A 24447-nucleotide genomic window follows, 5' to 3' on the forward strand; every position below is an offset into this window, starting at 1 on the left:
CTCGCGCACCGTCCCCACCTCCCTTCCTTATCCCCAAAGCAAAGAAACGCAGCGCGCGGCGCGCACACGCATACGGCGCCCGCCGGCCCCGCGGTCAGCGAAGCACCCCACAGCCCCCCGGGCGCGGGCGCGCGACACGCGGGGCGCACGTCTCCGGGGGCCAATTCCGGCTCGGGTGGGACGGGCGGAACACGGTGGGACACGAGCCCGGGGCGGGCCCGGGGCACCAACCCCACCCCACCTGGCGGCGTGGGCGCGGGGGGCTATAAAACCCGCGGCCCCGGCCTCCCCCACCTCCCTCGCATGGCATCGCAGCTCCTCGCAAACTCCATCATCGCACGGCAAGCGAACCCGGAACCGTCGTCGAGAAGAGAGACAAGGTGGAGTAGGCCATGTCCAACGTGCCCACCTCCCTCCGCGACTCCTCCCTCACCGTCTTCCGCCTCGCCATCTCCAGATCCGACCCCTGGCCCTTCTCTTCCTGCCTCTAGCCACCAGCCGCCTCCCTCTCCCTCCTCCTCCTCCTCCTCCTCTTCTAGAGCAGCAGCCAGCAGCCGGGCGGCGGCCGCTCCTCCGTTCTCGGGGCGGGGCTCGACCGATCGATCTGGCCTGCCTGGCGGCCATCATCATGCACGGCAAGCACCAACGCCACCAGCAGCAGATGGCGCCGGCGGTGGTGGCGCCCAAGGGGTGCGTGACGGTGCGGGTGGGCGCGGACGGGGAGGAGCAGCGCCGCTTCGCCGTCCCGCTGGGCCACCTCAAGCACCCGCTCTTCGGCGCGCTGCTCGAGGAGGCCGAGCGCGAGTACGGCTTCCGCCACCAGGGCGCCATCTCCATCCCCTGCCGCGTCGACCGCTTCGTCCAGGTCGAGCACCTCATCGGCCAGGACCTCCACGGCACCGCCAGCAGCTGCGCGCAGCACCTCGTCGACCTCGACAGCGCCGCCGCCCCGCACCACCACCACCACCTGCACCTGCCGCGCTTCGTCGGCTGCTTCCGCGCCTGATGACCTGATGTTCGATCGAGGTGGCTTCGTTCTCGTGTTGCTTGATTATTAGCTTTTGGTTTTGGCTTGCCCTCCGTTGTCTGTCTCGCGTTGGTTTGTGAGGGTTGATGACGATCGGTGTGAAGCTTAATTTGCGGCGAGAGCCATGGAGAGGGCGATGCATCTAGATGTTGACGATGATGACGAAAAATTGTGATGAGATGAACTCAATTGTAAAGATCTAGAGAGATCCTGTTGATCTTTAGCCTTAGTTTTTTTCCCCTTTGCTTATATATACGTCAATATACTTAATACTTTGCTAATATATATGCTCCACAAAAAGTGGTTTTGTTCGTGCAAATTATAAAGATTCAATTGTCTGAATGCCTCTGTCAAAACATTGGCATCACAAAAGCGTTAACGCTAATGCATCCGATTCGGTGAGCTGTGTGGCTTTCCCATCCAGCCTTTGCGGCCAAAATATTAGAGGAAAATTTGGGAGCAAAATAACCTGTCAAGATAGACACAATTAGCAAAAATCAGCGATCGAGTAGTTTACAATCATATGGAAAATTCACAAGGGAGCGCATAGCTCAAATTGCTTTGCACCCTTTTCCAACTTATATTCTGTCCTCCACTTTCTTCCCTTTTGAGCATATTCCGCAGTAATATCTGGTGCAAGTACATATTCTTGTGTCCATGTCAAACTGGCAAAGTTGCTTAAAGTAAAATAGGCAATATTGCCTAACATAATGGAAGCAGTTTATTTCTCTAATGATCACCATAGCAAACCTTTTCTTTCACAATATTACTCGAAAAAATGTGGAAGATATTTTTCCCCTCGCATTAGCTGCTGCTGATGTTGAGCCTGTCAAATTAAATATATAAAAAGAAGGAAGCGAACTAATATAAATGAAACAGATCATGACCACAGGAATCCTAGCTAGCTAAGATCTGATATCGAAAGATAGACTTTGATTCTTCCTATTGCGATACTAGAATCCAGCTATAGAATCAGGCTATTTTTTTATTGATAAAAAAGGCAGAAGACTTTGGTAGTGCTTGATCTAGCTAGGGTTGGATAAGCATGCCAAGAACTACCCCTTAAATTCATGGGCATGGCTACTAAAAGACGGCAGCTCTACAAAATTTTCCTTGCTCTGCTCATCTTCAGCCAAGCATGAACTAGCTAGTAAACTAGCTACTACACGTGTACAAAAACAAACCGCCTTTTTGAATCGGTCCGGGCCAAATATGCCCTGCCAATCCACTAGTTTTGGTAGTCCTCGCACGTTCATTTGATGGTGCAAACTTGGTGGGGGGGTGGGGGGGGGGGGGGGGTTGATGTTTGACGTACGCGGGGGTTGGAAGCTTGGGACTGAGCAAATTGCCGTGGCTAATCCAAGTTTATTTAGTTGCACACGCCTACCAGCTTTGCGTTGAATCAACTAGAGCTGGCGTGCTCGAGTCAAAAGTCCAAGGGCCAGCCAGCTGCTAGCTAGTAGGTGTTTAGAGAGAACTCCGGAAATCTCGCTGCAACTAAAGGGCCAGCACGCAATGAGTGCGCATAACCTGACGATCCTTTCCCACTGACGCTGCTGTTGGAGCCAGTATTTGGTATTGCATTTCACTCCAACCTTTCTTTCTTTCTTTCTTTTTCACGTTTGAATTGCTTCTAGTTTTCACCTACCAAAATAGGGTCTTTATTATATTACTCTTTGATATGAAGGTTTTTTATGGTTTCTAGTACTTTCTAAGTGGCCTGATTCGGTCATCTTTTTGGGGAAATTTCGAGCTACCTCGCTAATAGGAAGTAGTAGTCTGCTAAAAACGTCCGGCATGGACATCAAAGACAGAACACTGGCAATTTTCTTCTGTGACTTGTCGGCATGAAATTGGGCGGCTACGAAGACAAACAAGTTGGGTCGGTTAGCCGTACCTTTCGAGGACTGACGGTGTCAAGGCATAATGACAAACATTAGCTTTTAACTTTGGCATAAGAAATTCCACGATTAGGAACACCAGAGCTTTAGTAAAGGATAAAGATGAAACCACACCACGCCAAAAGGACACAGAAGGACGAGGACTCATTAGACTTTTTGCTTAAAAAACAATTCAAGTCATTAGACTCTAGATTAGTTGTTCAATTATTCGCGTAAGTGCGCCGAAAGCCTTGGAGGCTTGGGGATAGGGTCGACTTCTTTTGGTATTTCTCGACGTCTATGAAAATCCGTAGCAGTCTAGGCATTTTCTCATGCCATGCCAACATGGGATCCATGTCATAGACATAGCGGTGAAACATTGAGAGTTGAGGAATTTACTGCACATGACTACATGAGGATTTACACCTTGACCTTTTTTCTTTCTTCGCCAATAAATTTATACTGGGCTAACATCACAACATACTCCGAAGTCAAGAGCAGTCGAGCAGATGCCAAATGAACCTTTTGGGCTCTTGATGAGTTCTGTAGTACGGGCCAAATTCTATACAAAGGACTAAACTGCACACTTTTTATGGGCTTAGGGAAGGGAACGATGAAACAAGCAAGATATTTTGTCTTCTGCTGTAGCCTGTGGGTTCAGACTTCAGCTAGAAGATCTCAAAATAAACAAGCTTCAGTCAGCTAGTGAAAGCCGAAGCAGCAACCATCGACTGCTATCCATATGCTGGAAAAAAAACTGGGCCGGGTGGGGAAAGACCGCCCCACCGGTATTAAGATAAGAAGAAGCATCGGCTTCCCCGACCGAGAAAATCCCCGAACCCCAGCCCCGCCCTGACACTGGGAATCGTAACCCCTGGGAATTGCCTGGGACATACACGGTCCTCAGGCCGACCTGGGCCAGCTCTTAACCAATGCTTTGGCACACGGGACCGGCGAGAAAATTTTTTTAACCACAGCCTGAAATTCGCTTCTACGGGGATTCGAACTCAGGACCTGTGGAGTGCTGCTCGAGTGTCTTAACCGCTAGACTAAGCACCCTTTGGCGAACACCCAGTACCACAAGAGAGTGTTTGTTAGGGAACAAACAAACTTATAATTTGCACGAGAACTGAACTGCCCACCTCAATATTCAAGCACTAGAAAGTTCAGAGTTTAGAGGCAAACTGAATAAATACCTATTTCAGTTAACGCAATATTCCTAAAAGGCCTGCTCGGTGCCATCACATTACAAACTAAAAGCTATGCTCTTCCCCTCATGAGAAACTGGGCCAGGAACCTATGCAAGATCAGCATTTTTCCCCTGCTACAGAACCAGTTCTTGTATCGCTAGATGCTCAACCACACCCCAAAACCTTCCTCAACCTTCTCATCTGACTGGAACTACAAAGAATTTGAGAAAAGCGAAAGGAATCATGTGACCAAGTGGTCTCATACTACTCTGAGATGGTGAAACCCTCACACCATCATCACAGCTTGTGGAACAAGCCTGATTCAGACTTCAGCGACTGCGTATGTGCTAATTCTGTTCTTCCGATGCTTTGGCAGTCCAGTACGTCTTGACTGCCATGAGGACCTTCTCTGGGTTGAAGGGGCCGTCCTCATGGTCCATAATGCGGCTCTCCCACCGCATTCGCTTGGTTATTGCCTGAACTTTTGTGAGCACGTCAACCGTGTCACGGATGATAGCTGTGCCCTCGGGCCTTAGTATCCTATCCATCTCCAAGAGGATATCTGTTATATCGCACCTGAAAAGTTTAGGAAAACACATCGTTAGGTCCCGAAGATTGGGAATTGTCATACATTAGGGATATTTCGGAGATGGGCCATTGCTCCCAGACTTGCTAACAGAGGAGCTCATGTGAACAACCATATTAGTTTTAGCAGGCATATGAGTAGGGCCAGTGGCGAAAATGTCAAAAGTGCATACGAGGATAGCAGTTAAATTTGAGACCTGTGTAACAGGCAATATCAAGAGTAAATTGTACTGCAATGTGAAGATGTTGCATTGAGATATCTAGCATAACTTTCACGCTTACTTGGCATCCTTGAGAAAATTTGATGCAGAACTAACTCACTTATCTTCTATAATCATAAACCACAAAACATATCATTTGATAAAACTAAGCTGGTGTGTTCCTTAAAAAGGTCAAGATGAATTTGCCAATTGATTATGATTCTTAAGGCTGACAAATGATGGCAAAAGAAAACAAAGGGAACAAGAAGAAGATAGAAAGCAATAATGTCTTGAACATGGCTAAAAGAAAGGGTGAACAGAATTTCCTTACCTGTCTTGGTAGATGCTAAACAAATTGTCAGCATGCAGGAGGTCATAGGTTCTTGGATATGTTGAGAAAGCTTCACACCAGTCCTGGTATGTGCCAATGAACCCTCGCTCGTATATTGCCCCAAGGGTGTCCTTGTCAGAATTAACAGGGACGACGTTCATCACCCACACAGGGTACTTCACCAAAGAAGCAGCAAAGCCACCCATGTTTGCATTCATGTCCATCACGTTTCTGTATCTGTTCTCAGCTATGGGTATGGTGCGCTTGTAGTATGCCACCCTCTTCTCCCACAACTTATTGTCCTCATCAAACTTCATTGCATCTAATCCTGGAATCATGCCCCTTCTAATCCTGGGGGGAACTTTGAATGCCCTCTCTGGCCATTTCTCCACTGCTCCACCTGCCACTTCTCCCTGGTTGCTTACTTCCGGCAATGGAGTAACACAGGCTTCCATCTGCCTGTACCTGTATATGGAACAGAAAAAGAATAAGTAATAGACAACTGAATGGATTATCAGACACTATTTATTGGTCAAATTCCATACCAAGCAGCATCAGGATTGTCACTCTTGCAGATATGGGGTGTCTTATATGTCTTCTTAATATTGGCACACTCAATATGGTTCTTAGGCTTCTGCCAGATGGAGAGATCTCCCTTCTCAACAACCTTCTTCCAGCAAAGACTCCTCGCAACATCCTCAATCTTGTCTTGCTCTTGCTTGAGGTCGTCCTCGGTCCTCTCCCACCCCTTGTAGTGTGTCTTCCAATTGATTGGAGGACCCGAGAGAATCCAATATCCTCCTGGCCTTAGAATTCTATCGACTTCAGCAAGGTATAATCCATCTAAAGGAAATTTGTAAACATCCACTCAATTAGAAAGTTCGTCTCAACCCAAGGACAATACAAGGTACTGATTAGAGTAAATGTCAGAGGTATGACGTGCTCACCATGTTCATACCAAGGAATTAGACAGCGTGAGCAATGTGCCATATCAAATGCCCTAGATGGGTAAGGCAACCTGTGCTTCCCCATCACACCGATGATGGCAGGGACACCTCTTTCCAGAGCGAATTGCACCTGCGCTTCATGCGTGTCCCTTGGCGCAAAAGACATGGCAATGATGTTTCTCTTCAGCAAGTAAGCCCCCCAGCTAGCAACCTTCAACAACAAAAGCATCAGCACCATCACAATTCACAACATTTATAAGCCTGAATCTAAGGTGTTCCTCAACTTACCCCGCAGCCTGTGTCGACCGCAGTCCTGATCGTCCCATCTGACAACGAGATGAGCTTATTGATATCATTGATGTAGGCATCAGCGCCACGTGGGAACATGGTGCCGCCACCAGGGAACCTGAACTTGTCGCCCTCCACCTGGATCCAGTTCTGCACAGCCTTCTCGATGCTGAGCTCTTTGTGGGGGATGTTGTTGAAATAGGCATAGTCCCTGCTTTTAGGCCACTTGAAGGGGGTCATGTAACCAGGCGGTGCGGGAATGAGGCATCGTATCTGCTCGTCCTTGCCAGGGCAGTGCCGCTCCCGGTACACCATCATGGCGCGGTCGAACCGGCGCCCACGTGTACGGTCCTCGCACGGTGTGTACTCGCTGAAGTTGAGCGGGCAAGCCGGAAACTGCTGCAGTCCCGCGGCGGCATCTGTGTCATTGATGATGAGCCGGTGGTGTGCGTCGAAGTCGAGTGCCTCACCGGAACCTGGTCCGAAGGATGGCACAGAGCCGGAGGACTGTGCCGTGGCGGTGGTGGGGTCACACCCAACCCGAGTGATGTCCGCAGAGTTGCTCACGGGCTTTGGAAGCGTGGTGTTCTGCCATGCACCAAGGACATAAAAGGCGACGCAGAGGGCGCTCACCACAAGGATGTATGTTAGGCGCTGCTTCTTGGATTCCTGCAGCTGTTGGGCTTTGGGAGAAGCTGGGTACTCCTTCGGCATGGCTCCTGTATATTTCAAGAATCATTGAGGTGTCAACAGAGCTTATTCTCATGGAGATACACACCAAATTTAGGAACTGCTCACAGTGTTCAGGAGTTGAGGGATTAAACCGACAAATTTAGGTTACACATCTTTGGTTTGAGCTGAAAATGGAAGGTAAAACATAGTACTTGTACTGCTGTATTTTTTTTAAATAAATTGTACTGCTGTATAAACAACAGCATTTTTATAATAAGCCATTAAAGAATTCTAAGATAATATCAATATTTGAAATTTACAATGATTGGTGAGGGTTTGGTGCGTAATTACTGTACCGCTAGGTGAGATAAAAAATACAACCATTTTGAATATGGGCAGAAAATTTATGTAGTTAGCTGCAACTTCAGAACTCAGAGAATAGAAATTCGGACAGAGCAAGGGTGTCGAAATAGCAAATTTGCTTGATCTGTTTAACTGAACAATACTTAAATTTAAAGAAATCGAAAAGCAACAGACAGGTCGCATTTAAAGAAATACCCAGAGGAAAATCACTCTGTTCGCTGGACTGGAGCTGGAGCCGGTGGCTGGAGTGATACGAGAGAAAAATACTGTTGGCTGGCTGGTGGCTAAGCGGTGTGAGAGGAAAACCCTGTTGGGCTGGAGCTGCCGAACATAGTGAATAGCAGGGATAATATCCTCAGTCCGTGATAAAATTCTTGAAAAAAATTGCTTTGCCCAAAAGGCGAAAACTAAGCAGGATCCTAGGCACGCCTCAAATAAAAATCAGCAGGATTCGTGCTTCTTGCTGAAGGTAAGTATTTTGTTCTAGGATAAAAGGCGAAGGGGCTAAACAGTTTAGATTCCAAGCAAAAGGCAAATCGGAAGCTACACCATAATGGCAGCTAAGAACCAGCCCATCCCATGAACCTAAATTTTTTAACGAAATGGGAAATAGATCCCATCAATGACCCTCGGTCGGAGCCGTTGCATTTCCAAATGGATCCATCCGCTCCAGGAAAGAAAGAGCACGAAACGAAATAAGCATAGGTACCAGACCTGCGAGCAAGAAGCCAGCTCAGGAAGGCAGAGCAGTGGAGCCTGGAGGACGCCAAGACGAGTGGAGGACGAAGAAGAGGCAGCGAAACCCCTAGTTCCAGAGGGGGCAAGGGGGCAATAGGGTAACACCACGGGTCCGGCCTATTTATTCGAGCTCTCCCTCAGCCATGGTGAGGTGAGTGAGGCAGGCACTGAGCACTGGTGTGGGGTGGGGGGGAGTGAAGTGGTGGCGTGATGCCGAACACGCCCACATGTCAGCAGCCGCCCAGCTAACCCCGACCCTTTTTCATAAGGCCAATGTTTAGATGGTGTAAATGTAAAATTTTTATAAGCCGCTTGTATAGTGTACTAAATATAGTCGAAAAATAAATCGTATTATATAAATAGACTGTAAATCGTAAGACGAATCTAATGAATCTAATTATGACGTGATTAGACACTAAATTGATACAGTAATGCTACAATAAACATGCTCTGGTGATGAATTAATTAGGCTCATTAGATTCGTCTCGTAGTTTACAAACGAGATATGTAATTAGTTTTGTAATTAGTCTACATTTAATACTTTAAATATTAAAATTATTTTCTAAAAATACAAAAACACAAAATACAAAGCGATATAAATACACCCTAAATAAAGAAAGCAGGGGTCCGGAAAGATCAGGCCGAGATGGGAATAAAATAGGGTGGAATTGGGAAGAAGAAAGCGGGAGCGCACCGAGGGCGAGGCCAGACCACTGCCTGTCCTGCCTCACGTGGCCGATAATGACCTTGGACCAATGGCTGGCTATGGAGACCCCAGCAGGCGGATCGTGGGGGGCTGTGGGGGAGGAAGATGATTTCTTCAAAGAAAGTCTTCGGTCCTTGGAATTAGGCCCCTTGCACGAATGTGACGTTTATTTCCTTGGACTGTAAACAGATGATGGTCAATGTGCTCTGGCATATTGGTTTATGAACAAAATTTCTGGACTATTGGTTTCGCAACAATCTTTTAACATTTCAAGAATCAATCAGCTACTAGCATTGGACCTTTTCAGTACTTTGGAGGATATAGCCCACATAATTTTTTGACAACATGTCAGGATCAAAATCATGGATACGATGAAATAACAAATAAAACTGGTTTAAATCTTGGGATTACTCACCTGCAAATCTGGCGATGTCACCGTAGCAAATCTGCCCTGCCCCTCTCTGACTCTTGCCTACTCTATCATTGATCTGGGCAGCTTTGCCCGGCCATGATGGTTGTTTGCAGTACAAGCAGGGTAAAACCAAAAGGCTCTCCTTTTGAGCTGTTGTCCTTTTTTATCTCCTCACACACTGCCGCTGGCGAATTTTCTCCCTCCTTGGTTCTTCGCCTGCATGGAGAATGGACAGGATTGGGTCAATGGCGAAAGAGCACCACAGAGGGTTATGGGGAGAGATTGTCGGGCCTCCATTTGCTCCCAGCATTTTCTGCTTTTCCTTTTGACTTGGAAAATAGAAAACCTTATGTGGGGAGAAACAAAAGGGCAGTTTTGTGATGGGCTTATGGCATGCTTGGACAGTGTCGGTGCAATAAAAGTGCAGGGACCGCAGCATAGAATGATGGGTTCATGTTGATGCGTGTCCTACGATTTGGTCTGGCCTTGTTTATATCCAAACTTCAAAATTCCATTTTTTTTATAAATCACCTGCATAATGTATTAAATATAGTAAAAAAATCGCATTACACAAATGGACTATAAATCGCGAGACGAATCTAATATACCTAATTATGTCATGATTAGGCACTAAATTGCTATAGTAAAGCTACAATAAATATACACTAATGATGAATTAATTAAGCTCATTAGATTCATCTCGTAGTTTACAGACGAGTTCTATAATTAGTTTTGTGATTAATATATATTTAATACTTCAAAAGTGAAAAAAAATCCCTTTTAAAATTTCAAAACAGAGGAACTAAACACACCTTTGATTTTTTTTGGGGGTCTACGGCAAGCAAGAAGCCGGCCTGAACAATAGTATTATTAATTTATTATGAAAGATCGTATATATTTGGGTTTACAGCATTTTGCGCAGGATTTCACCAGGGAATAATGAAAGCTGCGGTTCGTAGGATCCTATGCGCACACCTAACTCCTGACTTCAATTTGTTTCAGGGAGAAGTGATTTTGTCAAAGCCAGATAGATTTCAGAGGTGTGCTATTTCACATTTGATGACGCACTCAGAGACCTGCAAAGACACAGATCCTGGTTGTGTAGACATGAACGATTTTTTGTATGGTGGACGCACATCATTTTTAATCCAACCAAATAAAAAACGCATGGAAAAGGAAAGGAAAAGAGAATGCCATGGATGGAATCTCTAAAAAAAAGGAAAAAGAGTGGACGCACGCAATGGCGCATCTCCCTTTCCCCCTGAACCGGTGAGCCAGCATCGAAGTTCCTCCATGGGGAGGGTTCCTCTTTCGCAAGATCCAAGAACAGGTATCTCTCATTTCAAAACGAAAGCAAGAACGGGATCGGAGTCTCAAATCACTGAGAGCCACCAATCATTAACCCACGCAAAAGCCAAGCGCGATTCCAATGTCCGCATAAAACAGCAGCGAGAATGGAAGGAACGGAAAATCCACCGCGTATGCACTCTCACCTGATCAGGTCCTCGACTGCGTATCACTCCAAAGAGGTCGGGCGAGGAGGAGGAGATGAAGACGATCCACGCAACAGCAGCAGAGAATTCCGGCGCCGCTAGAAAACGTTTGATTCCGGGGGTCGTTTGAATTTTCGTCGACGGCGAGTCCTACCTCGCCGGAAAATACAATGGACTCCGCAACGAAACCCTTAGGCGGGCCCAGAAGGCTGCTGCCCCATCTCCGCATGCCGAGCCCATCCAGCCCAACGGCCCAGTTCGCAGCGACATCCTCACGCAACTCCGAAGGCGCGCCGGCCCGGCCGGAGCCGGACGCGCCGCCATGCCGTGGCCGCTGCGGGTGCCGGCGCGGCTGCTGCACGCGCGGGGCAAGACCACCGCGGCGCAGCACGTGGCGGCGCGGCACCTGGACCACGCCTTCGAGCGCGTCGCGGCGGCGCACCTCCCGCTCGTCGCGGCGGCGCCGCTGGTCGACGCGCTGCGGGCCTCCCCCGAGCCGCTCGCGCTGCCGAACCTCGCGCGCCGCCTCCAGCTCCGCCTCCACCGCCGCGGCCCGCTCCACTTCCTCCGCCTCTTCCCGCGCGTGTTCCACCTCCGCCCCCCGCTCCCGCTCTCCCTCTCGCTGACCCCTGCCGCCGCGGACCTCCTCGCCGTCGCCAGCTCCCCCACCGGCTCGGCGCGGACGCTCCACCGCCTGCTCGCGATGTCGGCGACCCGCGCCCTGCCCCTCCGCGCCGTCTTCCGCGTCTGGCGCGAGCTCGCCCTCCCCGACGACTTCGAGGACTCCGTCGTCGCGGGGCACCCGCACCTCTTTCGCCTCGCCCCCAACCCCGCCGAGCCCAACACCCACATTCTTCAGCTCATCGCCGATCCGGCGGCCGAGGACTTCACCCCGGCGGTGGAGAAGACACGGCCGGACAGGTACGCGTTCAAGCTGCAGTTCCCGCCGGGGTTCAGACTGGCCAAGGAGTACCGCAAGAAGGTGAAAGAGTGGCAGCAGCTCCCGTACGCCGGGCCGTATGAGGTCGTCAGTCCGAGGGCTGGAGGGAGCAAGAGAGTGTCCAAGCTTGCCAGGAGGAAGATGGAGAAGAGGGCAGTGGGGATTGCTCACGAGTTCCTGAGCCTCACAGTGGAGAAGATAGTGGAGGTGGAGAAGTTCAGCCAGTTCAGGAAGTGGTTTGGGATCGAGGTCAATATCCGGGACGTGTTCTTGGATCACCCCGGAATATTCTACCTCTCGGCAAAGGGAAAGCGGCACACAGTCTTCTTGAGGGAGGCGTATGATCGTGGGAAACTTGTTGAGCCTAATGAAGTCTCTGAGGCAAGGGCCAAGATCGTTGAGCTCATGCTCCTGCGCCGGCGTGGACTTGGGAACGCCAATTCAAGTGCCAACATGGCTTCAGGTGCCACTTTTGATGCCAAAGATAGTGGTGATGATTTTGTCGAGCATGAGGATTGCTTGTTGGATATACCTGAGACATAAGAGCAGTAAAGATTTTCTAAGACTTCTGATGGGGAATGGATTAATGGTGCCTATGGGGCAGGTGGTTTGCGTGCTTGAGATAACCAAATGAGAAGGCATATGAATTTACCGAGAATGGGTATGCCATAGCTGATAGGGTTAGTGCCATGGCCATAGCTGTGACTTTTGATGCTTGGATTCTTGGAACTCAAAAGTCATGTTTCAACTAGACATTGCTGTGCCTTTTGATGCTTGGAACTCAAAAGTCATGATTCAACTGTCCGCGCTATCCTGGTGGTAGGCCAAGGTTCAGGAGGCAAGGTTGAACCTTTGAAGGTTTGCTTTAGTTCGCTGGTCAGAAAATTTTGTTAGGATTCATGAGTTTCCCCTAGCTCCTCACTTTGGTCTGGCAGAGGTAGTCTTTTGGTTATGGCTAATGGCTGAAGTACTCCTTGACTATGCCTGGTTGGTGGCATTGCTTGAATTGAAGGGCCAGGTTCTCTTCAGTAATTTGTGCAACCTAGTCGTTACTGCACATTCTCAGCTTCAACAGGATCAGCAAGATGTGCAAATATGGCAATGGACGGCTTTAGGTACTTACACTGTCAGTTCAGCTTTTACTGCCTTATTTGTGTGATATAAGTTTATACTTTTGATCATCAAGCCTACTCTGATGTGGGAACTTTGAATGCATATGAATTGCAAGTTTTTGTGCTGGTTGGCATCACAGAACAAGTGCCTGATGTTCAAATATCATGAAGAGATGATGATCGGAGACAACCCTATACTATCCCTGATGCTGATGGAGAGACAGTTTTGCACCTTCGAATAATACAATGCTCATGTATAAGGTGCTGCAGTGTTGCTAACTGTTTCTCCATAGTTAACAATTGTGTGGCTGCCATTGTTACCACCCAATATATGTCCTGAAGATTGGTGGTTACAGTCTCCTCATGCTTTATACGGGTACATAGCAATGATATTTTCTTCATATATCTCGCTATAACTGTATCTTTTCTTCCCTGTAATTGGTTGAGTGTTCGTTTGAGAACCAAGCACACTTATAAGTAACAAGCATATACTTTTGCCGTGTTGTCTCTTGCCACCATTGTTGATAATTCAAACTACATATTATCTTTTTTTTTCTTCCAATCGTAAGCCTGTTGTGTTTGGAGATATTTGCTCTAGATTTACCAGTAAACTCGTATAATTGTATTCACTATGGTACACCCCATTTCTTTTTGTAAGGCATGCACGCAGAGGTCAAACTGATTTCCATGAACTAAGTTTTGTTCGTTGATCAAAATACCATGTGAAGGGAAGAAACGATTCTGTTCAAGAAGCAACCAGTGTCAGTTTTGCCCAACTGCACTACTCTGTACTGTACATTTCCTATTTGATCCTCTGAAATCCTGACCGCAAGTGTGCAACACAGCCGAGGAATTACAACTTTACAAGGGATTACGGATGTTAAGGAGTAGAACTCTAGCTTGCAGCAGCCTCCTGAACACCTTCTCGCTACCGCTCTCCAGCCCGGCAATGCAATCCTCTAGCTCCTCAAGCCTCTCCAATGCCGATGCCGCCATTCCCGGCGCTACTTTGCTGGTCGCCGGCGCGACGCCCAGCCTCGCCAGCCACTTGTGCGAGGACACGGCCGACACGGCCGGCGACATGGCCGCGCACCGCGAGAAGATGACCGCTGACGCCTCCGCCGCGGCCACGGTCGCCTCCGCCACGACGCCGATCACTTCAGCGCCCGCCGCGTTCGCGGAGCCCGGCACCGCCGCGGCGTGCCGCATCGCGGCGGCGAGGTGGCGCAGCTCCTTCTCGGTCCGCCTGCGCGCGCGCGCCGACGCGGCCACCGCCGCGTCGTCCCCGCGCCGGGCGCCCGCCCGTGCGCCCGCCACGCTCTGCCTCGCCGCGAGCATCGCGGTGCCGAACGTGCCGTACGCGTCCGCGAGCGCGAGCAAGGCGTCAAGCGCCTGGTCGCCGGCGTCGCGGAGGGCCGCCGCGGCCCGCGGCGTCGCGAGCGTCTCGCCGAGCGCGGCGAGGAGAGCCTCCAGGAGCGCGAGGCCGTAGCCGGAGGACGAGGAGGAGCCGCCCGCCGCTCCGCCGCAGAAGCGGGACCACGCCCGGAGCGCGCGCACGGTGCCCTCGAGGAGCGCGAGCGCCGGGTGGCACGGCTCGCTCGCGGAACGCGCGTGCGCCGCGGCCGCGGCCTTCCTCGTCGTCCTCGCGGGGCTGCGCGTCAAGTGCATCCTGAGTTCCTGAGTTCCGAGTCGAGTGGCTTGATGGCTTCCTGATGTGATCGTGAGTTCGTGAGTGGAATGCCGGGACAAGGACGGGAGCTTATATTGGATGGCCGGGGCGGCGGCGGTGGTCGCAAGTTGCCGTAAAGAAATGGTCGGACTCACTCACGGGCAGGGGCAGGTTGGCGCCGGCCGCGGCCGCTGCTGTTTTGGCCTTTTGGGCATCCCGGCACGCGAGCAAAACAAGTGGGCTCCCAGTGTCCGGTAGTGGCAGGATTAGCACCATGGAGTTGACCGTTGGCGTAGGACGAGGGAGCAGCTCTGCCAATGGGCAGACATGTTCCTCTTGTCAACGAGAGAGGTTGGCGCAGAGCTGACGAGATTGGTGATTGGTCATGCGAGGATGGGATAAGGAGGGAGTGAACTGGCAGCCAGCCTCGGTCCGGACCTCCGGTTCCGGTTTGCCGGGGAGGACTTGGGCCGGGGGCCTTTGGTTTTGAGGAGTCAGGAGAGATCAGGCGGCCGAACCCAGCTTCCTCATACCGGAAACCTGCTCAACCACCGTCCCCGCTGGCCGAAGCCGGGATCCGCCCGCCGAGCGCCGAGTTAGCTGGGTAGCCGTCTGCCATCTTGGCGAGTAAACAATGGCAAAGGTCGTGGAGGCGTGGACCGCGCTGCTCTCTCTCGGGCGAAGCAGAGATGGAGGCACAGGCGCACAGCTGTGCCCTTTCAGGCTGTGCAGTATCAATAGCTCATCTATTTACAGTTTGGTGGTAAAAAAATGCATACTTCTTCCTCCTCCTAAAATTTAGTTGTCTGGGATGATTTTTTTTTATTTAAAGACAATGCCCCATTTAGAGACGATGAATTTCATGAGAACTTTGTGCTAATTTCATAGGAAGTAGTTCGATCCTCAATCTCATACAATAAACAAGAATTCCCGCAATACAAATATTTCTCCGCGGAGTTACCTATTTTAAGTTATATTTTGCCTTCTCTTATTTCAGTTAAAATGCTCGGAATCCCTGGTGGTGAGGTTCTTTGGAAGGGAGCATGCATTCTTCTCCCATTTGACATGGAAGCTATTGAAGAAGAAATGCATTGCCTAAATTTTAACAAAAACTACTTATTCTGCATATCTAAATGCTGCTTTATTATGTATTATACAGCCGTAAGTCCGTAAAAGAAAATAGTCAAGCATATTAATTGGGTATCTGCAGGAATAAGATTTCTAGCGTCCCTCCAACACTGTAATGCTCATAGTATTTACAGAATTCACAATTGTGTCTGATGCCCCATATGTTCCACAGTTCCTTTCTTTAAAATATACTGGCTGCTTTGGAGGTGGAATAGAGATATCTCCATTCTCCAGAATTGACACGATTGATGATGCGAGTGGCCGATCATTTGGGTTGTCTTGAACACACAAGAGCCCTATATGGAGACACCGTGAAGTCTCATCAAGAGAACAACTCTCCACAATTGATGAGTCAACAAAATCTTCTGTATTCCCATCCTTCCATGAACTCCATGCCTGCATAGATCATCTCCCATCAAGATGCATATTTACTGTAAGTGGCAGTGATTTGAGTAGTTTGGATACCAGTACTTACATAGGCTATAAGATTTGGGAAATCTTGTATTACATGCATAGAGTTGATCTTTGATCCACTCACAATCTCTAGAACTAAAACGCCAAAGCTATACACATCGGACTTGACAGAAAACACACCTTCCAAAGCATATTCAGGCGACATGTAACCACTGTTTCAAACATTGTCCAATTAATAAAAATACAATTTATTTTGGTTCAAGTGCAAGAACAATATTGTAAAGTTCATTCATATAGTATTACTCACTATGTGCCAACAACGCGGTTGGTGTTTCCTTGTTGCTGGTTGCCATAAAATATTCTTGCCATACCAAAATCAGATATCTTGGGGCTCATTTCATCATCCAATAGTATGTTGTTTGCTTTGAGATCCCTGTGGATTATCCTCAGTCTTGAATCTTGATGAAGATAAAGAAGCCCTCTAGCTATCCCTGTGATTATATTAAATCTAATTGACCAATGAAGCAATGGTTTTCTTGTGGAATCTGCCAGCAGTAGCATAAATTGAGTGATAACATCAGAAATGCTTGTTGATTTAATTAATTATTACTGAAAATTAGCAAGGCAAAATGAGAACATACTAAAAAGGAAGGCATCCAAACTTTTGTTTGGCAAGTATTCATATATTAATAGTTTCTCGTCTCCATGGATGCAGAAACCAAGAAGTTTAACTAGGTTTCTGTGCTGCAACTTAGCAATGAGAACTGCTTCATTTCTGAACTCCAATGTCCCCTGGCCAGAACCCTTACTAAGCCTTTTGACAGCAATTTTTTTACCACGTTCTAATGTTCCCTGCACAATCACATATTTCTTATATCAAACCAGATTACAATGACTTTTTACTATAAGAAAATATTTCTCATTACCTTATAAACATTGCCGAAACCTCCATGTCCAAGCATGTTGGAGCTAGAAAAATTGTTTGTTGCCAATACAATTTCTCGGAAACTAAAGAAGGGAAACTTTCCATCCTCAAGTTCGCCAGAATTGCTCAAAGCACCAGATATCATGTTCTTCCAAATTTTCTTGTTCCTTTGTTTTGCTGACAGGAATATTGACACACACTCTTAAAGCTAATTAGAGAAATTTTATTATGAAATATTGAAGTGGCCTAACTTCCTGGGAGAAATACAGAAAAAATAGGGAACTTGTTTGTGTTTTACCTTGGCAGTTGCAGATCCAAACAAGCCACATGCATATGAGTACGAGCAAACTTGATACAACTGGCAGAGTAATTTTCAGTATATTTCCCCATCTCTTTTTATCTGTCCAAATTTAGGCCAGAAAGAGGATCATGATTTGAGAATTCGTGCTATAACTAGACAGCAAACAAACACTGTGCATGCAAAACTATCTGAAGACCTATTTCTCGCATGGACTATTTGGTTATTGGGAAATATGGCATTATAGTAGCACTCGGCGCAATCCAAATCCTTGCCTGATGTTTAAAATTAAATACCCTAACTTTCTATATCACAAATATTGAAGACTTATTTCTCGCATGGACAATCAGAGAGGAACTTAAGTCCTAAAAAATCATGGGATAACTTCAATAGGCAGATTCTATTATCCTAATTAAATCAATAAAAAATTTATTGATCAAGATATAGCTTTATACTATCATGATCTTCCAAAAACTACTACTTTGCTATTGTAAAACTATACATGGAAGGCTGCCAGTCATTCTGTGCTTGAATCACGATTGTTCGAGGTGGCTTTGTGGCCTAGTTAGCTGTGATGTGATTTCAGTACCTACTTAGAACATGCAGTTGGTATAAAATTATCCAAATTGCACTGTTTTGTCAGAATTAGACAAGTTATTTATGGCAATCAATAAACTTGATTTTCACTGATCTTTTCTTAAACAAGCTACTTTTCAGGGCAAGCCTCCTTTTTAAACTCAATACAAGATAAGGTATTATCAAGTGTTAAACAAACTATAATTTTTAACCGCCACTAACTATTCTTTGGACCGTATTCATGGTCCAATACTGTGGTCTGTCTGGAGCAATAGGTGGAAGCAAAGCAGAGAAAGAGCAGCAAGAAACTATACCACTTAATCTGTTCACTCGAATGTAAAGATTTTCTCCTGTTCCAATGAGCTTGCCTTTGCCTGTGTCGATCAAATCTCCCATCCATATTAGGCACCTTGTGTCATCCCCATTGATAGCCGTGGTGTTCATATTGGCATAAGCATACGCTGTGCAGGAGCAGTTGCTAGTGCATTCTGCCGAGCATTCCTCGAAACTTCTGTTCTTGACATACACGAACTTGTCAGGAATCTTCATGGCCGTCAAAGTCAAGAACCTATTTTCTCGACCACATCTTAATTCCTCCTTGCGACGGCATCCTTTTGGAAACCTACCATTGCTCCCGTCTTCCTTGCTTATTGGCTCAAAACCATCGAGACACTTGCAAATCGGAACAGGCTCTGTGTTATCACAGAAGCCAAATGCACCACAATATCCGTATGTATTGCATTCAGGTTCAGGAGCTACCTGCAGGTCATTCCACTCCAACATTTTGCTATTCCAGACTAGTATCTTTATCTTTCCTGAGTAGTCCATCTTGATCTTTACAGTTGAGGAGCTCCCTGGCATGCCAAAGGCCATATAGATCTCATCCTCAATACGGCGCACTGTGAAGAAGATAGTGGACTTGATACTCTCCATGTATGACCCAACCATCAAGTAGTTAGTCAATACCGGACTTCGCCAGTATGGTCTTGAGCCATTCAAGGCAAAGCGCTGCAGAAACTGATACGGATCTGCGCCGTAGGAGAAGCTGCCCGGGGATGGGTCCTGGGGTCCCTTCCAAGAAATCAGCCGTTGTAGCTCAAGCCTATTGTGGGTGACTCGAAGGTTCATGCCAGGGAGAAGAGTGTCCGTCGGGTGATCGAAGCTTTGCCATAGGACGGCACCCTCTGACGTCCGGAGCACAAAATTCCCGGTGTTGTCAAGCGTGGCTTCTCCGGTTACGTTCTCTGATGATGGCAGGTTTCCCGGAGCGCTGACGTTTGCCATCCAAAGCGGCTGGCCGTCAGTATTGGACAGAACAAGGTTGGATCTGTCTGTCAGGGCAAGTGTCGCAGACGAAGGATCGGTGACTGGCGCGGCACGGTTGGCAACCCACACGACGTTGTCCTTGGGGATGCTGTTGTACCATATGCCAACGTAGTAGTGGTTTCCGCCCGAGTTGGATGGGGAGAAGAAGCCTAGGGCAAAAGTGCCGTCATCGGAGATGAGTTTGCTTCCGAAAGTGAGAGGCTTGTTGGGAAGAAGGCGGCTGTCTGACGCGCAGGACGGCAGCAGGCTGGCTGCACAGAAAGCCAGTGTGATGATTCTGTGGATGGGAAGGAAACCCATCGGTGATGGTGTCCTCCTACTTTGCCAGAGAATTCGATCTCGTCAGTGGGATGCAGAGGCAAAAAGGAGCGAGGTTATTTGGGATTCTGATGCCATGTGAGCTCCTGCGTTGAAGAATCAAATCGTGTAAGTGAAAATCGAGAACAAAATGGTGAATATGTTCAGTTCGATCATAGCATATAAGATCAAAGGAAGATTGAATTCCGAAAGTTCCTGGACCAAAAGTTCAAATGACCAGCGCACCATTTGGAACTCAAGTACTGAACTGAATCCCCCGGCAGTGTGGGGGCTTGAAGAGATACCAAGATGCGCTGCCGCCGGTCAGGTTGCTCCAACGCCGCACGCACGCAGCTGCCGATCTGGGAGGGAGATTCTGCACTGACTGGACGAAGTAATCCTTCACCGGTGCGAGTGATAAATGGCACCACACAATAGGAACGTGGGGTAAGAAGAAAATGGAAGATGAGATGGGGAATTCAGATTTCAGACTTCAAAGCTGACGTATGCTATGCAAACCACATTCTTATGCAAACTATAGAAACGGTCATCGGATCAACATCCAAGAGGCATGGGGATGAGATAATTTTACAATGTGGATCCGCCCTTGGATTGAGTAATCACATTTTTTCAAATTCCCCCTCCCACGCCTCTGCGCCTCTCCCCTTGGATGTTGATCCGATGGCCCAGATTGGAATTTCTATAATTTGCATACGAAAATAGTTTGCATATCATACGTTGCCTTTCTAAAAACCCTTCAGGCCGTCACCACACAATCTTGTGACTTTGAAGTCTATAAATATCTATGCTTCCATTTCATTTCTTTCTTTTCTGATGAAGACTTTCTTTCTTTTTCGAAAGGGTCAATATCCCGGTATCCCCCCAAGGAGTGCCGTTTTTTCTCACGAGGAATTAGTCAGGAAATTTCCACTCCGCACGCAAGCTGACCAACGAACGCTGCCCCGGGAGGGGACGGACGGGATTTTGCGTGTTCCAGCCTCCGAAATAACGAGTGGTGCCGCTAATCCCAGCTGCTTCCCATCATCAGCCATTGCGAATCCACTGGCAAGCCAGGTAGAGAGAACAAACATATACACAACAGCAGAAACGATGTTGCAAGAGCAAAATCCACTGCATCGTACACAAGGTTAAATCAGGAAACATGCACATCTCATGCATCCAAGTACCCGTAGAATCCAATAATTCAATCAACGCATCAAGACAAACTACATACTAAATACAGTACCCAACTGACTCCACATTGTTACAGGATATGTATATATGCATATACAAAAAAAAAACCGCGAGCCATAGTAGAGTAGATACACCCACAGACAAGTCATCAAAACCAATATATTTCCACTTTCCAGGACGGGGAATAAGGCTAGGTGGCGACTAGAAGCACTTCCTGTGGACAATAGCTGGGCCAGATTCTTCATACTCTTCCCTCGAGATCCACATCTGCACAGTGGGAGGAAAAAAAAGGGAACTTATGTCAGAACACCTCAAATAAACCTAGATAGGGAATAACGGAATGACCGTTGGAAAACTTGGTACTACCTGCTGGAATGTGCTCAGAGATGCAAGGATTGATCCTCCGATCCAAACACTGTACTTCCTCTCCGGCGGAGCAACGACCTTGATCTTCATGCTGCTCGGAGCAAGAGCGGTGATCTCCTTGCTCATGCGGTCGGCGATGCCAGGGAACATGGTGGATCCACCACTGAGGACAATGTTGCCGTACAGGTCCTTCCTGATATCCACGTCGCACTTCATGATGGAGTTGTAGGTTGTCTCGTGGATCCCAGGAGATTCCATGCCGATGAAAGATGGCTGGAAGAGGACCTCGGGACACCTGAAGCGCTCTGCACCAATGGTGATCACCTGCCCATCAGGCAGCTCGTAGCTCTTCTCGACTGAGGAGCTGCTCTTGGCAGTCTCGAGTTCTTGCTCATAGTCAAGTGCGACATATGCAAGCTTTTCCTTGATGTCACGGACAATTTCCCGCTCAGCAGTGGTTGTGAAAGAGTAGCCCCTCTCCGTCAGGATCTTCATGAGGGAATCAGTGAGGTCCCTACCAGCAAGATCGAGACGTAGAATGGCATGCGGCAGAGCATAACCTTCATAGATTGGCACTGTGTGACTGACACCATCTCCAGAATCCAGGACGATACCTTTTCAATGAAACAAAATCCAAGTGAGCAGTGAGCAACTAAATCAATCAAAATGAAAAATAATTCTACACCATAGCATTTGTGAAGAAATGATTAAATGATCATGTCCATGTGTTATTTTAGAGAAGAATCAAGTGATTTTGATTTGATTGCATTTCAGAAGATGCATTATCAGTTTTGGTTAAATGAAAATATCACATTTCACCATTGGGCAATTGTTCTTTTTAGATTATAAGATTGCAGAGCAGCAAAATGAATGTGCAACAGTAAAATGTGGATTCTTTGATCACTTACCAGTGGTTCGGCCACTAGCATATAGTGAAAGGACGGCTTGAATAGCAACATACATGGCTGGAACACTGAAGGTCTCAAACATGATCTGTGTCATCTTTTCCCTGTTGGCTTTAGGGTTAAGAGGAGCCTCAGTAAGAAGAACTGGGTGCTCTTCTGGTGCTACACGGAGCTCATTGTAGAAGGTGTGGTGCCAGATCTTTTCCATGTCATCCCAGTTGCTTACAATTCCATGCTCAATGGGGTACTTCAAAGTCAGGATACCCCTCTTGGATTGGGCCTCATCACCAACATAGGCATCCTTCTGTCCCATCCCAACCATGACACCAGTGTGGCGTGGACGACCAACTATACTTGGGAAAACAGCACGTGGAGCATCATCTCCAGCAAAGCCAGCCTATTTGATATGAAAGCAAGTACTTAACACTTACTGAAATTCTAATTACAACAGGTTCTAGAAAATGTTCGTTAGTGAATCTGATGCCAAGTGGCCACAATTACCTTGACCATTCCGGTTCCATTGTCACAGACAAGGGGCTGAATGTCCTCTCCGTCAGCCATTTATGTTGAATGATCTGCAATCTGCAAGAATGGAAACAGCATTTACCAAGAAAGTAGACTAATATGCGACAAAGTTACTTCAGTAACAGAGAAAAAGCCGATGTTCCTACTACCAACAGAAAACATGAGTTACATCTTAACAGGCCAGGCTAATGCCTCTAAACACCCCTTGAGTACTATTTATAAAACAGGAAAGCTTAACACAACTTTACAAGTGATGGTAACTGTAAAAGGGACCATATTCAAATAAAAAAAATAGTTGTAATCAGAAACCGCTAGTCTTACAAGAACAGAACCCTTAGTTGTCCAGCTGTATTAATAAACAATTAAATTTCAGTTGTATTATACAAACAAATCAGGGTGGTTTGAAGCACAAAAAGTCCAATACATGCAAACTCTTGGTGCAATAGCACAAGGCATGTCGCCAGTCCATGAAAGATTCAGTCAAGTCAAACACATGGTCAATTGCAGGAACCAAAGTTATGATTCCTCAAAACTGACGATCTGAAGAATTTAGCATCTTCTGAACAGAAGGCCCTCAAGGCATCAGCAGCTCAAGGAATACAGACAATGCACATCGATTTCCTATACACACATCATGACCTGTCCCCTTTTGTGGGAAATGAATAGTTGAATACCATCTCCATGATTTGTGAACAGGAGATTTTCGATCATAGAACATTTTCTAAAATTTTAAGCCATAAAGCAATATTTGGCTATGCTTCTTTCTAACCGTGTCCTGTAGAAGCAGAAAATTTGGTCAAAATTTTGATCGCCACATGAATCGAATTCGCTACTAAAAAAATCAATCAGAAATAAGAACTGCTTTTGGAAGATTCAAACCTTCAAGCAAACTAACTCTGTCTGAACACTGAGATCACAAATTCCATTTCTTGCGATTGATAAGAACTAGACATCCGTTAGCACAAAACTAGTATCATACCACAAAAATACCAAGAGATCTACTGCAATATTACTATCCCACCTTAACAAACAAGATCGAAGCATCCACAAGTCAGAAAGAAAGTCCAAGCAACTTTGCGACGCTTACTCCTACTACTACGGATCGATCCTGCGCCTGACAGTCAACCAGAACCCCAAGACAATCGGCGAACCCGCTGCACCCTACCACCCAACCCAGACTCTTGACACCTAAACATCCTCGGCAGCAACAAGAAACAGCAGCATTAAAGGAGTACAAGAGAAGGGGCCCTCGATGCGCTCACCTGAAACGGGAAAAAGGAGGTGGCGGCGGCGGCACGAAGCGTAGGAGGGAGGCGAGCGGGCGGATGGAGAAAGGGTGGGAGAGGCGAGGGGCGCGAGATATAGGGCCCCGGCGACGGCGAGAGCGTGCTGGGGTGGCAACGGCGGAGGTGGCGGAGATGGGAATGAGGTGTAAAGAGGCGGTGCCGCACTGGAAGGTTGGGGGAGGGCGGCCGTGCCAGCGCGGAATAATTTGCCCGCCTGGGCTGGTGGGACACAACACAAGAATCTCAAATTTTTTTTTGTTCTTTCGGCTCATCCTTGAAATAATATATGTTTTTTAAAAGTTTTTGCATTTTGATGTATCAGTATCCATCATGCCAGCACACCCTATTATTAAGGCTCAAGTTTTCTTCAACTCAAATTTCAGGTATCTCCTTTATTTACAGTGACATCCAATTTTTTATATCTTAGGGCTCGTTAGGCAAGGCTTCGCGTGCGGAGCTCGAGGCGTTCACACGGAGCTAGTTTTTGCGGCTCCCGCATGTAAGGCAGAAAATGGTTTTGGCTCATCAGCCATGGCAGTAGAAGCCGCTCCACCCGTTTGGTGGAGCTCCGGCTCTAGGCTCTAGGGTTGGCATGGCTTGGGCGGGAACTAGAGTAGGAGTCCTGCCAAACGCGCTTTTTCTATGCAACCATAC

At 47.5% G+C, this 24447-nt stretch overlaps 6 protein-coding genes across 12 annotated transcripts; 2 read left to right on the forward strand and 4 right to left on the reverse strand.

Annotated features, from left to right (window-relative positions):
• The first annotated feature begins 285 nt into the window (after window positions 1–285).
• LOC120688443 (auxin-responsive protein SAUR32-like) lies at window positions 286–1346 on the forward strand. The gene has a single exon (XM_039970766.1). It carries the CDS (start codon window positions 629–631, stop codon window positions 1004–1006), a length of 378 nt encoding a protein of 125 aa, XP_039826700.1. The 5' UTR covers window positions 286–628; the 3' UTR covers window positions 1007–1346.
• Window positions 1347–4032: 2686 nt separating this feature from the next.
• LOC120688444 (probable methyltransferase PMT18) lies at window positions 4033–8387 on the reverse strand. Its single transcript, XM_039970767.1, has 6 exons — window positions 8198–8387; window positions 6449–7167; window positions 6161–6371; window positions 5759–6056; window positions 5214–5678; window positions 4033–4673 (listed from the first exon to the last, which is right to left on the reverse strand). The coding sequence occupies exons 2-6, from the start codon at window positions 7160–7162 to the stop codon at window positions 4445–4447; spliced, it is 1917 nt and encodes a 638-aa protein (XP_039826701.1). The 5' UTR covers window positions 7163–7167; window positions 8198–8387; the 3' UTR covers window positions 4033–4444.
• A 2692-nt stretch (window positions 8388–11079) lies between these two features.
• Window positions 11080–13396, forward strand: LOC120688446 (protein ROOT PRIMORDIUM DEFECTIVE 1-like). Of its 2 annotated transcripts, none has more exons than XM_039970770.1 (2): window positions 11080–12887; window positions 13001–13396. In XM_039970770.1, exon 1 carries the CDS (start codon window positions 11155–11157, stop codon window positions 12313–12315), a length of 1161 nt encoding a protein of 386 aa, XP_039826704.1. In that variant the 5' UTR covers window positions 11080–11154; the 3' UTR covers window positions 12316–12887; window positions 13001–13396. The 2 variants fall into 2 exon arrangements, with proteins under 2 accessions (XP_039826704.1, XP_039826705.1); XM_039970771.1 differs by having other exon boundaries at window positions 13025–13396.
• A 172-nt stretch (window positions 13397–13568) lies between these two features.
• Window positions 13569–15065, reverse strand: LOC120688449. Its single transcript, XM_039970778.1, has one exon. The coding sequence runs from the start codon at window positions 14550–14552 to the stop codon at window positions 13746–13748; it is 807 nt and encodes a 268-aa protein (XP_039826712.1). The 5' UTR covers window positions 14553–15065; the 3' UTR covers window positions 13569–13745.
• Window positions 15066–15644: 579 nt separating this feature from the next.
• LOC120688445 (putative G-type lectin S-receptor-like serine/threonine-protein kinase At1g61610) lies at window positions 15645–20018 on the reverse strand. Of its 2 annotated transcripts, XM_039970769.1 has the most exons (9): window positions 19764–20018; window positions 18654–19624; window positions 18209–18566; window positions 17319–17420; window positions 17022–17197; window positions 16737–16947; window positions 16403–16640; window positions 16157–16307; window positions 15645–16077 (listed from the first exon to the last, which is right to left on the reverse strand). In XM_039970769.1, the coding sequence occupies exons 2-9, from the start codon at window positions 19518–19520 to the stop codon at window positions 15775–15777; spliced, it is 2406 nt and encodes an 801-aa protein (XP_039826703.1). In that variant the 5' UTR covers window positions 19521–19624; window positions 19764–20018; the 3' UTR covers window positions 15645–15774. The 2 variants fall into 2 exon arrangements, with proteins under 2 accessions (XP_039826703.1, XP_039826702.1); XM_039970768.1 differs by having other exon boundaries at window positions 18209–19624; window positions 19764–20017.
• A 619-nt stretch (window positions 20019–20637) lies between these two features.
• LOC120688448 (actin-2) lies at window positions 20638–24003 on the reverse strand. 5 transcript variants are annotated; one of them, XM_039970775.1, is made up of 5 exons: window positions 23770–24003; window positions 22484–22564; window positions 21986–22379; window positions 21078–21691; window positions 20638–20978 (listed from the first exon to the last, which is right to left on the reverse strand). In XM_039970775.1, the coding sequence occupies exons 2-5, from the start codon at window positions 22541–22543 to the stop codon at window positions 20913–20915; spliced, it is 1134 nt and encodes a 377-aa protein (XP_039826709.1). In that variant the 5' UTR covers window positions 22544–22564; window positions 23770–24003; the 3' UTR covers window positions 20638–20912. The 5 variants fall into 5 exon arrangements, with proteins under 5 accessions (XP_039826709.1, XP_039826711.1, XP_039826706.1 ...); XM_039970777.1 differs by lacking the exon at window positions 23770–24003 and adding an exon at window positions 23529–23696; XM_039970772.1 differs by lacking the exon at window positions 23770–24003 and adding an exon at window positions 23595–23616.
• Between the last annotated feature and the right edge of the window lie 444 nt (window positions 24004–24447).

Source organism: Panicum virgatum, chromosome 9N, assembly GCF_016808335.1.
Source record: "Panicum virgatum strain AP13 chromosome 9N, P.virgatum_v5, whole genome shotgun sequence".
Lineage (NCBI taxonomy): Eukaryota > Viridiplantae > Streptophyta > Magnoliopsida > Poales > Poaceae > Panicum > Panicum virgatum.

Excerpts from the sequence above, each read along its gene's own strand:
- LOC120688443 (XM_039970766.1), top strand. The coding sequence starts at position 629 with ATGCACGGCAAGCACCAACGCCACCAGCAGCAGATGGCGCCGGCGGTG.
- LOC120688444 (XM_039970767.1), bottom strand. The coding sequence starts at position 7,162 with ATGCCGAAGGAGTACCCAGCTTCTCCCAAAGCCCAACAGCTGCAGGAA. Across the intron at positions 5,679-5,758 it reads GACAATCCTGATGCTGCTTG|GTACAGGCAGATGGAAGCCT; the intron begins GTATGGAATTTG and ends TTCCATATACAG. Across the intron at positions 4,674-5,213 it reads TTTAGCATCTACCAAGACAG|GTGCGATATAACAGATATCC; the intron begins GTAAGGAAATTC and ends TAAACTTTTCAG.
- LOC120688446 (XM_039970770.1), top strand. The coding sequence starts at position 11,155 with ATGCCGTGGCCGCTGCGGGTGCCGGCGCGGCTGCTGCACGCGCGGGGC.
- LOC120688449 (XM_039970778.1), bottom strand. The coding sequence starts at position 14,552 with ATGCACTTGACGCGCAGCCCCGCGAGGACGACGAGGAAGGCCGCGGCC.
- LOC120688445 (XM_039970768.1), bottom strand. The coding sequence starts at position 19,520 with ATGGGTTTCCTTCCCATCCACAGAATCATCACACTGGCTTTCTGTGCA. Across the intron at positions 16,948-17,021 it reads GTTTCGGCAATGTTTATAAG|GGAACATTAGAACGTGGTAA; the intron begins GTAATGAGAAAT and ends GTGATTGTGCAG. Across the intron at positions 16,078-16,156 it reads TCCCAAATCTTATAGCCTAT|GCATGGAGTTCATGGAAGGA; the intron begins GTAAGTACTGGT and ends TGATCTATGCAG.
- LOC120688448 (XM_039970775.1), bottom strand. The coding sequence starts at position 22,543 with ATGGCTGACGGAGAGGACATTCAGCCCCTTGTCTGTGACAATGGAACC. Across the intron at positions 21,692-21,985 it reads TGCTAGTGGCCGAACCACTG|GTATCGTCCTGGATTCTGGA; the intron begins GTAAGTGATCAA and ends TTCATTGAAAAG. Across the intron at positions 20,979-21,077 it reads CTCTGAGCACATTCCAGCAG|ATGTGGATCTCGAGGGAAGA; the intron begins GTAGTACCAAGT and ends CCCACTGTGCAG.